Source organism: Natator depressus, chromosome 8 (assembly GCF_965152275.1).
Source record: "Natator depressus isolate rNatDep1 chromosome 8, rNatDep2.hap1, whole genome shotgun sequence".
In the NCBI taxonomy this organism is placed as follows: Eukaryota; Metazoa; Chordata; order Testudines; family Cheloniidae; genus Natator; species Natator depressus.
In genome coordinates this window covers 81,879,419-81,893,376 of record NC_134241.1, presented here as the reverse complement: position 1 = coordinate 81,893,376, position 13,958 = coordinate 81,879,419, and the positions used below count along the sequence as shown (strand labels likewise).

At 41.8% G+C, this 13,958-nt stretch overlaps 1 protein-coding gene across 1 annotated transcript in view; it reads left to right on the top strand.

The window, feature by feature from the left end:
* The window catches only part of GIPC2 (GIPC PDZ domain containing family member 2), a 54,710-nt gene extending 49,353 nt beyond the window's left edge, over positions 1-5,357 (top strand). Inside the window, exon 6 of the mRNA XM_074961482.1 lies at positions 3,686-5,357. Within this exon, the coding sequence (XP_074817583.1) occupies positions 3,686-3,837 (152 nt within the window). The 3' untranslated portion in view covers positions 3,838-5,357. The remainder of the gene's footprint in view (positions 1-3,685) is intronic.
* Positions 5,358-13,958: the final 8,601 nt, after the last annotated feature.

Sequence of the window (13,958 nt, the reverse complement as noted above, 5' to 3'; positions counted from 1 at the left end):
AGTGAAAAATGAAATGAAAGTACTCAGTGTATGAGGAGTCCTTGTTTTATTTACTGCTAAGGTGTGCAGGGAATGAGGCAGGACTCAGCCTCACACATGCAAGAACCTTAGTGGGACTTGAGAAAATCAAGAAGGATTTGGTTCTACATCTTGCACTACCATTTAACATACCGTAGTAAGGTAATTCAGCTCTACAGACACTATAGGTCAGCCTCAAGCTATTGTGAAAGTAACACACCTACTACTAAAGTTATGATAATTCCTCTCAGAAATTTCAGATTTCATAATATCACATGTATCTGAGCAGAAGAAGTTGCTTTCATGAGAATAATATATATAATGTACCACGGGGGCACTGACATTATGATTACCATTAAGGAAGCACTTTTATTACAAGGTCTTGTTCTGAAAAATCTCACTGACTGGGCTGAAATTTCTCATGGGTGTTTCAGCTCTATGGTCACTTTTTAAAAAAAATTTAGTTAAACCTCTAATTAGATATTTTTGGGATGCTATTTCTGCTCTTTGAATAACTCATTTTTTAAAATTTCACTTAGCAGCAACGTTTTGGTTTATTCCCTCCTCCCCATGGAACCGTTTAGTTTAAACAGGGTTAATAACCCCTGGAAGTCAGGGGGGAATCTCAACGAGCGCTGTGAAAATCTCAGGAATTTCAGTTCGCCAGGACGTTTGAATGCACATTCAAACTCAAAGTAAAATTCAGTCAAAACTACTGATTCAATTATTTTCACCCAGAGTGATCCAAGTTTACTCATAACTTGTCACATCTTCACATAAGTCAGCTCTGGTTTGCCAAAAGTTCATAAACATCAGTGAATTTGGGAGGAGTTTCATGTTAAGAAAACTTGAAATCAGGAGAAGCTCACATGGTTTTGATCAGACAGATTTACAGGCTCCAGTCCTGACTCACAGGTAGAGATCCTCTGCTAGTGGTTTTATGCTTCTGTTACCTTGGTCAGGCACTGTTGCATATGTTGTTTTACATCCCTCTAAGTGGAAAGTTTATAGGGGTTTTCGAATCCTTCCAAATGTGACAATAGTATTTTCTCTGTGGTGCTTGGGAAAACAGTGACTTGAGTATTGGATGGATCACAAAGTTACAGTTAATATCAGCTGGCAATTTAAGAAAAAGACATGAGCCAATAAAAGCAGAAGTGTTTTTGAATTGATTTGATTCTAGGCTGTAATATTCTCCATTGTTGTGAATATGCCTTGAGGCTGTGACATCTAAACAAATATCTCAGTGAGCAAGCTGTATTCAAAGGCCCAGTTCTTGGTTGTGCTGAGACTGCTTTGCATAGCTTTGCAAGCACCCAGCATCCCTAATATTATCTCAGCCACCCACTGAAGGATTCTCCCTGACTAAGGGGTCCTTGTCTGCATAGAGCTGCTCTTGTGGCTCCTGTGCTGACACCCCTTCATTATCCTTGCAGCTGGTGCAGGCAGCATGGCCAAGGCATCCCTGGGCCTTGGCAATCTCCAACTGCTGTAACAGGCCCCTGGGGATATTGGTAGCAGGCATAAAGTTAGAGCAGCCTTCTCTAATTGATCCTGGGTTCTAGACCGGTGCCCCGATGGTCCAGGGTTGGGAGGGTACAAAGGACACCCCTGTGTTTCCCCCCATCCTGAAAGCCACCGATTACTCCTTGGCAGAAGCTGAAGTTTGGGTCCAAAATAATTAACATAAGTGTATCCGTTTCCAATCTGAAACCTGTATCTCGATCACATTTTCTCATACTCTGCTGTTTTGTGGAAGTAAATGCTGGCTCACATCCACATACAGGGTTAATGTTGCTTATTAACAGAGCTTCAGCAGTCAGCTCTGTGCCCTAACAACCTTGTGTACTAGATGTGCTAGTTGTCTTAGATTACAATACAGTGGCTTTAAAGGGATGCATCATCCTATCCTCCTTCCAAGGCTTTACAAATACACTAGGGCCTAATGCACATTTTTCTATAGTTTTGTTCTCATATCTGCCTTAATAGCACTATCGCTGTTTCAGTACAGCAAATCTTCCTAACTGATCTTGCCACAGCGTAATTCCAAAGGCTGTTTGTGTTCCTTTACTCTGAAATGATGTTAAAGAGACCTGCTTTTCAAAATTTCTAATGACAAATCAGATATTTTTTCCCCCCGCTGGATCTTCATTTGCACCTGAAATCTCTCCATGTTTAGTATCTTTTTACTAACTTTTTGTAAACTGGTTAAGTTTATCCTATACATTCTTGAGGGTTTTTTCCCAAGCACCTTGTAGCTATTTTGAAAGTGTTTATTCTGCTTTGTGTGGCAGAAGCCCTCTGGCATCTTCTCTTTGCCTTGCAATTTTCTTATAATCAATTTTTGTGTATTCATCTTTCGAATGAGAATATTTCAGATAATGCTGATAATTTCAGATAATGCAGAGAGCTTTTTCTTTTCATCTGTAGATCTCAAAGCACTTTACAGACAAGGTAAGTATCATTATCCCCATTTTATGTATGGGGAAACTGAGGTACAGATAGGTGACATGACTTACCCAACATCACCCAGAAGGCTGTTGGCCCAGTAGGGAAAGAACTTAGGTTTCTTGAGCCCCAGTCTATTCACTGGGCCATACTACATCTCTGTCTCCTTCTGTATCCATTGCTTGGCCAACCTGGAGTGCTCTGCCCTCTGTTTTCTGCCTTTTACATAGCAGAGAGATTTACTTTTTCCTGTCCAGGGTTTGAATTCTTTCATCCTAGAAAAGATGTAGTGTTTTCAGTGTTTTTTCTTGTCGTATTTACAATGTTCCTTTTCAAATGCTGGGCAAGCTGAGTATGCTCCTGATTAGGGTGACCAGATAGCAAGTGTGAAAAATCGGGACGGGGGTGGGGGGTAATAGGTGTCTATATAAGAAAAAGCCCCAAAAATCAGGATTTCTGGTCACCCTACTCCTGATTGGGGTCTGATTCACCCTGACTTCTGCAAGTGTTTGGAAACCAGTCTGCATGCCTTTTGTGTACAGGTTGTATGTTGCTCTCCATGCTCAGGTCCTGTGAATTCTCCACTTCCACAGATCATCCAGTGTCCAACAGTATGGTTATTTTAAGCTCTGGCTTGCTAAAAGCTGTTCTGTGAAGCCCAGTTGATTAAATGTGTTGCACTTTTGCATCTTGATCTCACAATTTATCAATTAAAATAACTGAATTTATGATAAGTAGTTGGTGTCACAATCTGGCATAAAAATTCTGACATCCTGGAATAGACATTGTGTTATGAAGGGTTGTGTCACGTTCTATCTGGTTCTTTAGCTCCAGACCTGGATTTACTTTCACAAGACACTACAGTTAGTAGTAAGGATACTGACTCTGTACTGAGCAAAGGAGAAAAAGAACATGAACAAGATCAGGAAGAATTTGTCCCTAGGAATTCAACCACGCTGTCCCACATAGCAGAGCACTTGTGATTAAGGGGGAGATTTAGGAGCATGAATCCTGTTGACTCTCTTTTGGGACTTGTGCTCCTAAATCTTGTTAGATGCATTTTAAAATCTCCTCTAAGCAGACCTTTCTCAGTGTTTAAAATATATTATTTTGAAATGTTACAATGAGCATGTAATTTAACTATAAATTTCTTTATAGTCTTTCTATATATCTGTGTTTGTGGGCTGGTTATTTTTGTTTTTGTTTGTTTGTTTTTAAGCTGCAACAATGGTAGAAGCAGGAAGAGACAAGAACAATCCAGATGAATTTGCTGTTGCACTTGATGAAGCTCTTGGAGACTTCGCATTTCCTGATGAGTTTGTATTTGATGTATGGGGAGCCATGGGTGATGCTAAACAAGGACGATTTTAATGAGAAATGTACAATTTATTAATTGCTGTTTGAAGATAAAATTGTTTTTAAACAATTATGGGATCAGAATTTCAGTTTATTAATATGAACTATAGGCTGATGCTGTATATATTTGAAATACTCCCCTTTAAAACCTTTTGCAAAGTAGTATTTTCTGGGTACGAGTTTTGAAAAACCTTGTATAGCATCCAGTTATGCTGAAAACTACACATTTAAAAACAAATATTTAATCTACTTTTATAAATTAATATATGGAACAGTTCCATGGTTTCTTTTTAGTATTCCATTGATCTAGTATTTTTTTTCACATGTGCAGTATATTAAAAGTATTTTGAAGTTCTCTGAAGAGATGTTAGATATATATAATAAAGAGCTAGGGCTATTTCATCTTTTTTAAAGAGACGCTTATAAAACTTGATAATATAAAAAAGTACTCAGATGTGCTATAACTCAATAATCCTCTGTTCCCTCATGTACACTTTGCTATACATCTAACCCCTTCTTACTGCTGTGTATGAAGGAGTGCTCTTCCTTATAGAAAGTTGGGAAGAGGCTGCCCTTTGTATGGGGTGAGGTTCAGAAAAAGCTTCCCCCCAACCCTGAGGCTTCATTTGAGGTCTGAGACACTTTGGATGGAAATGATTTGTTTTAATTTGGTGTGTAATATAAGATGCCTAAGTACTACTGTGGTGGGTCTATTTGAAATGAATAGGACAGATTATAGATCAGACTCTGTCTGCCATATTGCTGCATCAAAGTCTTCTGGACAACAAAAGAACACCCAAAAGCCAGCTGCACCTATTTATTCGCACACGTACGTAATGGCAGGGATGTGGCACTGAATGCTGTGGCATATGACGACTCATGTGCTTATTGAGTTAAGCATGTGTGTGAGCGCTTTGCTAAATCAGGATCTTAGTTTCTCCTATTGTTTGTGTGGCTTTCTCGTGAAACATGGGAGAGAGAGACAAATTTTAAAGTACATTAAAAACAGGAAAATGTGATTTGTAAAATCACAAAAAAAAGTGGCAGCATGGACACAAAGGCCAGGCTTAAACTTGAAACTACTTTTAACTCATTTTTTTCAGATAGGTTGGATTTCAAGTTGTCAGTGTCCTTTTAGAAAATCATGTTGTACATAAGCACATTTCTTTCTCTCTTTTATATATCAGTAATAAGACCTATGATTATTAAAGGGGAAAGAACTTTTTAAAAAAATCCAATTTATCTATATTTACTCCCATATTTACTGTTTGTGTTCAATCCATTTCAGTTTCCTTTTTAATCAGTTTCATATTCAGGTTTTCAGTGTTGCAATGTTTGGATTTTAAACAAGGCAGAAGGATACTTTCAACTGTTTTTTCAATAGGTTTTGTTTTGTTTTCTGTTTGTTTTAAATTGTGGAAATATATTGATCTTGGAATTTATAAAAGCTTGTTTTACATAATTTAAACATGGGCCAAATGATGGGTGACAAGATCCCTTTACAACAAAGCTGAAGAAAAAAGTGGGACCTTATCTGTGCAAGTACTGTAGCTTTTCAATGTTCTTTTATATTAGAACAAGCATATAAAATAAATACTACTCCAAAAATAAAGTTTTCTAAATTTCTGTCTAGTTGTTGCTTTTTCCCCTGTGAACCATCAGTAGAAAAAGTTTTTCATTATCTTCCTATGGCTGATTGAAATGGATGTAACAAGTGCCCACACATTACATGCTAATTAAATGTTTCTAAAAATATGACACTTACAAAATGGCACAGCCTGTACTAGAACCTGAAAGGTGCCGATTTGGGAACTGACTCATAACTCTTGGTTGCTAAAGAGGTTGCTGAACTAATGAAAATGGTACACTTGGTGTCCACGGAAATGGACACAGCGGCTTAGACAGCTAAGACAACACACTTATTGGCTATCCTTTTTTATCCTGCATTTTATAAAAATGGTATCTTGTGTTCAGTATCTCAATAACATATACGACATAGGTAGCATGGATATCTGACTTAGCAGTTCATTTCCATTTTTCATCTATACATAAATGTGACATCAAATGAAATCAAGATGCCTTATTATCTTTCAAAACATCTAAAAAAAGGGGTAGGTAATTATTTTTCATGATTCTTTGTAATGATGGAGTTAGTAAAATAATGTGCTCTGACAGTGAGAGATACTTGCTGTGCTGTACTAAATGAGAGGATTTCTTTAATTTCCTTTGAGAATAAGTGCATCAGAGCAATAAGTCTCAGTTCTTTTCAGAGGATGGACAATATAAGAATGTTCTAAGTTCATTTATACAGATACTGAATTGAGCGGAACTTGGGGCATCTACTCGGGGTAGGGGCCTGAAGCGTGTTTGCATGCATGTGTGTTGAAGTGGCACTTGCTGGTGATCTGTAGAGAGCTGCCAGGTTACATATTGCAGGGTCCTCCTCCTCCTCCTCGCTTTTCAGCTTTTTATTGCATCGAAAATGGTGTAAAATTCATACTTCTTCATATAAACAATTGTTTGAGTTGCTATGATTGGATGTTAAATGGAACATGAGTTGTCCATAATATCTCTCCTTTAAGATGTGGTTCACATTATGGAACAAAGTGAGAACCCCTGATTTAACTGTGAGCAAGCCAAGGGTAATTTAAGTTCAAAAAATGAAAAGCTAGAATTGCTCAAGATAGTTAAGGCCCAGGCAGACTGCGAAGAGCTACAAAAGGATCTCTCAAAACTGGGTGACTGGGCAACAAAATGTCAGATGAAATTCAATGTTGATAAATACAAAGTAATACACATTGGCATAGGCACGGACTCCATGGGTGCTCTGGGGCTGGAGCACCCACAGGGAAAAATTAGTGGGTGCTCTGCATCCACTGGCAGCCAAGCTCCCCTCCCCGCCCCCCCGCCTCACCTCCGCCTCTGCCTCCTTCCCCGCGTGTGCCGCGTCCCTGCTCCTCTGCTACCTCCCAGGGCTTGCCGCCGCCAAACAGCTGTTTGGAGGCATAGCAAGCTTCTGGAGGGACGTGAGAGGAGCGGGAACGTATCACGCTCAGGGGAGGAGGCGGGGCCAGGGCAGGGATTTGGGGAAGGAGTTGGAATAGGGGCAGGGAGGGGGTGGAGTTGGGGCGGGGACTTTGGGGAAGGGGTTGGAATGGAGGTGGGGTGGGGCTGGAGTCAGAGGCGGGTTGAGCACCCACCGGTGCAAGCAGAAGTCGGCACCTATGCACATTGGAAAACATAATCCCATACAAAATGATGGGGTCTAAATTGGCCGTTACCACTCAAGAAAGAGATCTTGGAGTCACTGTGGATAGTTCTCTGAAAACCTCCAGTCGATGTACAGCGGCAGTCAAAAAAGCAAACGGAATGTTGAGAATCATTAAGAAAGGGATAGATCATAAGACTGAAAATATTAAATTGCCTCTATATCAATACTGAATACTGTGTGCAGATGTGGTTGCCCCATCTCAGAAAAGATATATTGGAATTGGAAAAAGTTCAGAAAAGGGCAACAAAAATTATTAGGTCAGAGGTGGGCAAACTATGGCCCGTGGGCCACATCTGGCCCGCAGGACCCTCCTGCCTGGCTCCTGAGCTCCTGGCCCGGGATGCTAGCCCCCAGCCCCTCCCCTGCTGTTCCCCCTCCCCCGCAGCCTCAGCTCACTACGCCACCAGCACAATGCTCTGAGCGGCAGGGCTGCAAGCTCTTGCCAGGCCGTGGCTCTGCAGTTGCGCTGCCTGACCTGGTGCTCTGTGCTGTGCGGTGGTGTGGCTGGCTCCAGCCAGGTGGCACGGCTGCCTGTCCTGGTGCTCTGGGCAGCGCAGCTGTAGTGCCACGAACCACCAGTGCTCCAGACAGTGCGGTAAGGGGGCAGGGAGCAGGGGGGCAGGGATAGAGGGCAGGGGAGTTTGGGGTGGTGATCAGGGGACAGAGGTGCGGATAAGGGTCGGGGTGGTCAGAGGGCGGGGAACGGGGGTTGAATAGGGGCAAGAGTCCCGGGGAGGGCAGTCAGGAAGGAGAGGGGGGATTGGATGGGTCAGTGGGGGGCAGGCAGGGGCAGGGGTTCGGGGGGGTGGTCAGGGAGAAGGGGTGGTTGGATGGGGCAGGGGTCCCCGGGGGGGGGAGGAATGAGAGGAGGGGTTGGATGGGGCGGCAGGGGGCAGTCAGGGGTGGGGATCCAGAGGCGGTCAGGGGACAGGGAGGGAGGGAGGGATGGGGCAGGGGTCCCAGGTGGGGTTGTCAGGGACAGGGAACAGGGGGGTTGGATGGGGCAGGAGTCCCAGGGGGGCTGTCGGGGGTGAGAAGCAGGGGGGTCAGATAGGCGGCAACAACCTCCCCTAACCAGCCCTCCGTACAATATCAGAAACTCGATGTGGCCGTCAGGCCAAAAAGTTTGCCCTCCCCTGGATTAGGGGTATGGAATGGCTGCCATATGAGGAGAGATTAATAAGACTGGGACTTTTCAGTTTAGAAAAGAGACGATTAAGGGGGGATATCATAGAGGTCTATACAATCATGACTGGTGTGGAGAAAATAAATAAGGAAGTGATATTTATTCCTTCTCATAACACAAGAACTAGGGGTCACCAAATGAAATTAATAGGCAGCAGGTTGAAAACAAACAAAAGGAAGTATTTTTTCACACAATGCACAGTCAATCTATGGAACTCCTTGCCAGAGGATGTTGTGAAGGCCAAATCTATAACAGGGTTCAAAAAAGAACTAGATAAATTCATCTAGGATAGGTCCATCAATGGCTATTAGTCAGGATGGACAGGGATCATGTCCCTAGCCTCTGTTTGCCAGAAGCTGGGAGTGAGTGATGGAGTGGATCACTTGGTGATTTCCTGTTCTGTTCATTCCCTCTGGGGCACTTGGCATTGGCACTGTTGGAAGACAGGATACTGGGCTAGATGGACCTTCACTCTGACCCAGTATGGCCGTTCTTATGTTCTCTTACATGTGTAATTCTAAAAGAAGAATTGCGAGACAACTCATTAACTGCTATGGGGTTCCAACCTGCTCCCACTGAAGTTGATGGACTGAACTTACAGTGTGCAAAACGCAGTAGGCAAGGAATATCTTACACTTTTAAGGGAATGAATATTGTGATTACAGCTGGACTTACTGAGGTATCTTTAGTACTCCAGATGTCATTTCAATGACAGAGCTGGTGATTTTATAGGATTCATTATAGTGTAATTATGCAGAAGTTTGAGGATTTATAATTGGAGTTGTGGACAAAATTTTGAGACAGTAGGCTATGCCATCTGAAAAATATGAAATAAGATACACAGCTGTCTTAGGAACTGAAAGTAAATAAAAAGAATAATGAATAATCCCACCCACCACTTCTTAAAATCTACACATGTAAGAGCTATCCTCTCTGACTCAAACCATCAAGGATGAATGAATTGTGACAGAATACTAGAAATTTGATTACATCCATGATCCCACATTCAGCATCACATAGAACCTGCAAGTTGGTGGACTGATGTGTCCTTTATAGCACAAATAATAATAATAATAATTTCATCATCAACAAAGTGAGAACCCCTGATTTAACTGTGAGCAAGCCAAGGGTAATTTAAGTTCAAAAAATGAAAAGCTAGAATTGCTCAAGATAGTTGAGGCCCAGGAAGACTGCAAAGAGCTACAAAAGGATCTCTCAAAACTGGGTGACTGGGCAACAAAATGTCAGATGAAATTCAATGTTGATAAATGCAAAGTAATACACATTGGCATAGGCACGGACTCCATGGGTGCTCTGGGGCTGGAGCACTCACGGGGAAAAGGTGCTCAAGCAGCTATCTGTATAGTCAGTACTTCTAAGGCAGATGTAAAACGAACAAATAAAATCTGAAAGTTGCACCTAGATTTGCTTCCTGGTCTGAATATTGCATACACATCTAATTCTATGCATCACCTTCTACATCATATTGCATGCTCACTTGTTTTAGATATGCATATATTACAAAGGCTTTGAAATACTAGTCCCTCATGCCTTAAATGAAATATTGAACTTAAAGTCAACTCATGAGAGTAATTTCATAAAGGTGAAGCTGATAGACAAGACTATAAAAACAAAGGGGAAAAATAACAGCAATGAAAGTAAACATTGTAAACAAATTAAAATCCTAGAACATTTAATTATTTAAAATATGTCTATGATAAAAAATAGAATTTTTTTGACTGTAAAATGCTTGCTCTAATTATTTTAGGCTTTTGCTTGATTTCAAATTACATGCAATTTTGAATGGTAACAGCCCTAAATTTGAATTTTTATTCCAAGAAGCTCTGAATAATGTAGCCAAGAGTTTGGCCTTTGACTCCAATGGCACTAGACTTTTACCCCAAATGTCAGCAATAATGACAGATATTTTTGTCCTAAATCTTTCATCAGTTAGCATACATCCTGCAATTCTAAACTGTCCTTGGAGTAGAATGAGAGAGACAAGGTGGGTGAGATAATATCTTTTATTGGACCAAAGACAGTTGATGAAAGAGACAAGCTTTCAAGCTCCACAGAGAAGAGCTCTGTGGATCTTGAACACTTGTCTCTTGTCCAACAGAAGTTTGTCCAATAAACAATATTTCCTCACCCATTTTGGAACCAGGATATGAGAGATATAACATTGCTATTCCACCATCACAAACAACTTGGCGTGGGATGTTTAAAGATGGGCTAATGTAGTGCCCATCTTTAAAAAAGGGAAGAAAGATGATCCTGGGAACTACAGGCCGGTCAGCCTCACCTCAGTCCCTGGAAAAATCATGGAGCATGTCCTCAAGGAATCAATTCTGAAGCACTTAGATGAGAGGAAAGTGATCAGGAACAGTCAGCATGGATTCACCAAGGGAAAGTCATGCCTGAGTAATCTAATTGCCTTCTATGATGAGATAACTGGTTCTGTGGATGAAGGGAAAGCAGTGGACGTGTTATTCCTCGACTTTAGCAAAGCTTTTGACACGGTCTCCCACAGTATTCTTGTCAGCAAGTTAAAGTATGGGCTGGATGGATGCACTACAAGGTGGGTAGAAAGTTGGCTAGATTGTCGGGCTCAACGGGTAGTGATCAATGACTCCATGTCTAGTTGGCAGCCGGTATCTAGTGGAGTGCCCCAAGGGTCAGTCCTGGGGCCGGTTTTGTTCAATATATTCATTAATGATCTGGAGGATGGCGTGGATTGCACCCTCAGCAAGTTTGTGGATGACAATAAACTGGGAGGAGTGGTAGATACGCTGGAGGGTAGGGATAGGATACAGAGGGACCTAGACAAATTGGAGGATTGGGCCAAAAGGAATCTGATGAGGTGCAACAAGGACAAGTGCAGAGTCCTGCACTTAGGACGGAAGAATCCAATGCACCGCTACAAACTAGGGACTGAATGGCTAGGCAGCAGTTCTGCAGAGAAGGACCTAGGGGTGACAGTGGATGAGAAGCTGGATATGAGTCAACAGTGTGCCCTTGTTGCCAAGAAGGCCAATGGCATTTTGGGGTGTATAAGTAGGGGCATTGCCAGCAGATCGAGGGACGTGATCATTCCCCTCTATTTGACATTGGTGAGGCCTCATCTGGAGTACTGTGTCCAGTTTTGGGCCCCACACTACAAGAAGGATGTGGAGAAATTGGAGAGAGTCCAGCGAAGGGCAACAAAAATGATTAGGGGACTGGAACACATGAGTTATGAGGAGAGGCTGAGGGAACTGGGATTGTTTAGTCTATGGAAGAGAAGAATGAGGGGGGATTTGATAGCTGCTTTTAACTACCTGGATCCAAAGAGGATGGATCTAGACTATTCTCAGCAGATGACAGGACAAGGAGTAATGGTCTCAAGTTGCAGTGGGGGAGGTTTAGGTTGGATATTAGGAAAAACTTTTTCACTAGGAGTGTGGTGAAACACTGGAATGCGTTACCTAGGGAGGTGGTGGAATCCCCTTCCTTAGAAGTTTTTAAGGTCAGGCTTGACAAAGCCCTGGCTGGGATGATTTAGTTGGGATTGGTCCTGCTCTGGGCAGGGGGTTGGACTAGATGGCCTCCAGAGGTCCCTTCCAACTCTGTTATTCTATGATTCTATGTTAGAACAGCTGGATTCCACTGTGTGTCTGTCCAGTGTGCAGTAAACTCAGTTAAAGGGAAGAATAGATTAAGACAACATAACTGTAGAAAAGGCAGCTCAATTTAACAGACACACTCTCAGCTTGGGTTTAAATTAAACAACCCAGAAATGGACCCAGGTAATGAACTGGAGAAACCTCCTCAAGTGCTTTTCAGCTGCTTTCTGTCCTACTTTTGTTCAGAAGTGGTTTGAAACACTGCCTTAAGGTTAGATTACTTGCTTAATTGAATCTTTAACTATGCTAGTAGTACCAGGCCAGTACTTTTCCAAGAAGAATGCCCCAGCAATTTTTGTAGCTGATGCATGAATTTGGCTTTTCAAATTATTTTTTCCAAGAACTAATTCAGATCTGGAGTCATTGTAAACTTAATGTTACTGCCTATTATCATTAGGAGGAAGAAAAGCGGGAAGAAGAGGATGAAATAGCTTCTACGTTTTTCTAGTTGGCGTATCTTTGTCCACTGACAGCTATGCTATACGTGCTGTTTCTGGCACACTGTATTAATTAATTCAGCATTAGTTGATATACAAATAGCAGTATAAAATCTAGACATGTCAGGTTTGTAGGTATAATGCAGACCTTCACAAAGTGCATAGATTTAATTTTCTAAATTGTGTTGTGAGAGAGTTTGCCATCTGCTATAGCCATGGATTTGCACAATATTTTGGGTTGATGCTAGCTATGCTTTGGTATACACATTTGCATACCAATACTACAAATGTTTTTCCAGCTCACACAGATGCATTACGGCTCATTAATATTGAATTTGAGGGACTGCAGTAAATATAGGAATAAAGACTTTTAGTGCACAAATCTGTGCATTAAAATGGTAAGTAATCGAACTTACCTTCCCCTTTGTTTTAAGTCAGCACATCTAATTTGCCAGTTAAAACAATATGGCCAAGATTTTAAAAACTGAATACCTAAAGTTAGGCATCTAACATCATATTTAGGTGTGTAAAAATAAAGTGGTCTAATTTTCAGTCAGTGCTGGCCCTAGAAACTACCAATGATGTCTGACTTTACAGATACATTTTTCAAAAATTTGGCTTAAGATTTCAGAACTTGTTGTCAACAATGTAATTAAATAGTACAGTTGGTGGAGGGCAGAAATTCTGTTTCACGAAGGATTTTGAAATTTGGCTTAATTCCAAGTCAGAACAAACCCTAAAATTTTCAATATTGTCTACAAATGAAAATTTAAAAGAAAAAGCATTTTGGATCAAAGAGTTTTGTTTCAACAAAAACATGTTTCATCACTGTGTGCGCTGGAGGCAAAGGTGTGAAAATTCTGGGCTTGTCCCATACCAAGGAGCTACTTTGGCAATGATTGCAAGGTGATACAAGAAATAGGGCTGGAAGACAGAAGAGAGCCTGGGAATGGGGAGAAGCAGGTGTGGGAACCCTAGGTGAGGCATCCGCCAGAAACTCCAGAGAGAAGAAATGTGTGGTTCAGAGAAGTGGGAGGAGTCTGGAGTGGAAGATCACTGAGTATATGGGGGGTGGGCAGGAGGAACTGGGGCAGGAATAGGCAAGGGAGTTGGCGGAACAGGGTAGGAAAGGGCAGGGGCGGCAGCTTGGGGGAAGGGGTGGAGTGGGGGCAGGATCTGGGGTGGAGTGGAGGTCGAGCACCTGCCGGGAACTCAGAAAGTTGGCGCCTCTGCTTCCAACACACCAATTTTGTTCCTGTCTCACACGTTTCCTGTTTACTAGGCATGATCTTAACCCAGCCCTTGTGTTGTACCAGTAAGCCTTTTTGTTTGGACTAATTCAGGCTTTTTGTCTCACTTTTGCACCTTTTCCTATCAGCATTTGTTGTTAAAGGTTACTGTGACATCTTATGAACCTACACTCACTTTTTAGAGTTGAGCTCACAATTAGGGTAAATTTGTAGGTCCAATATTCGCAACAGCGTCAAACAAAGAGATGTCTCCAAGAACCGAGTCTGGTTTAAAGCTCAAAATAGGTTAGTAATTACACTCTTCCCTTTTAGATTCACTCATATTTTTCT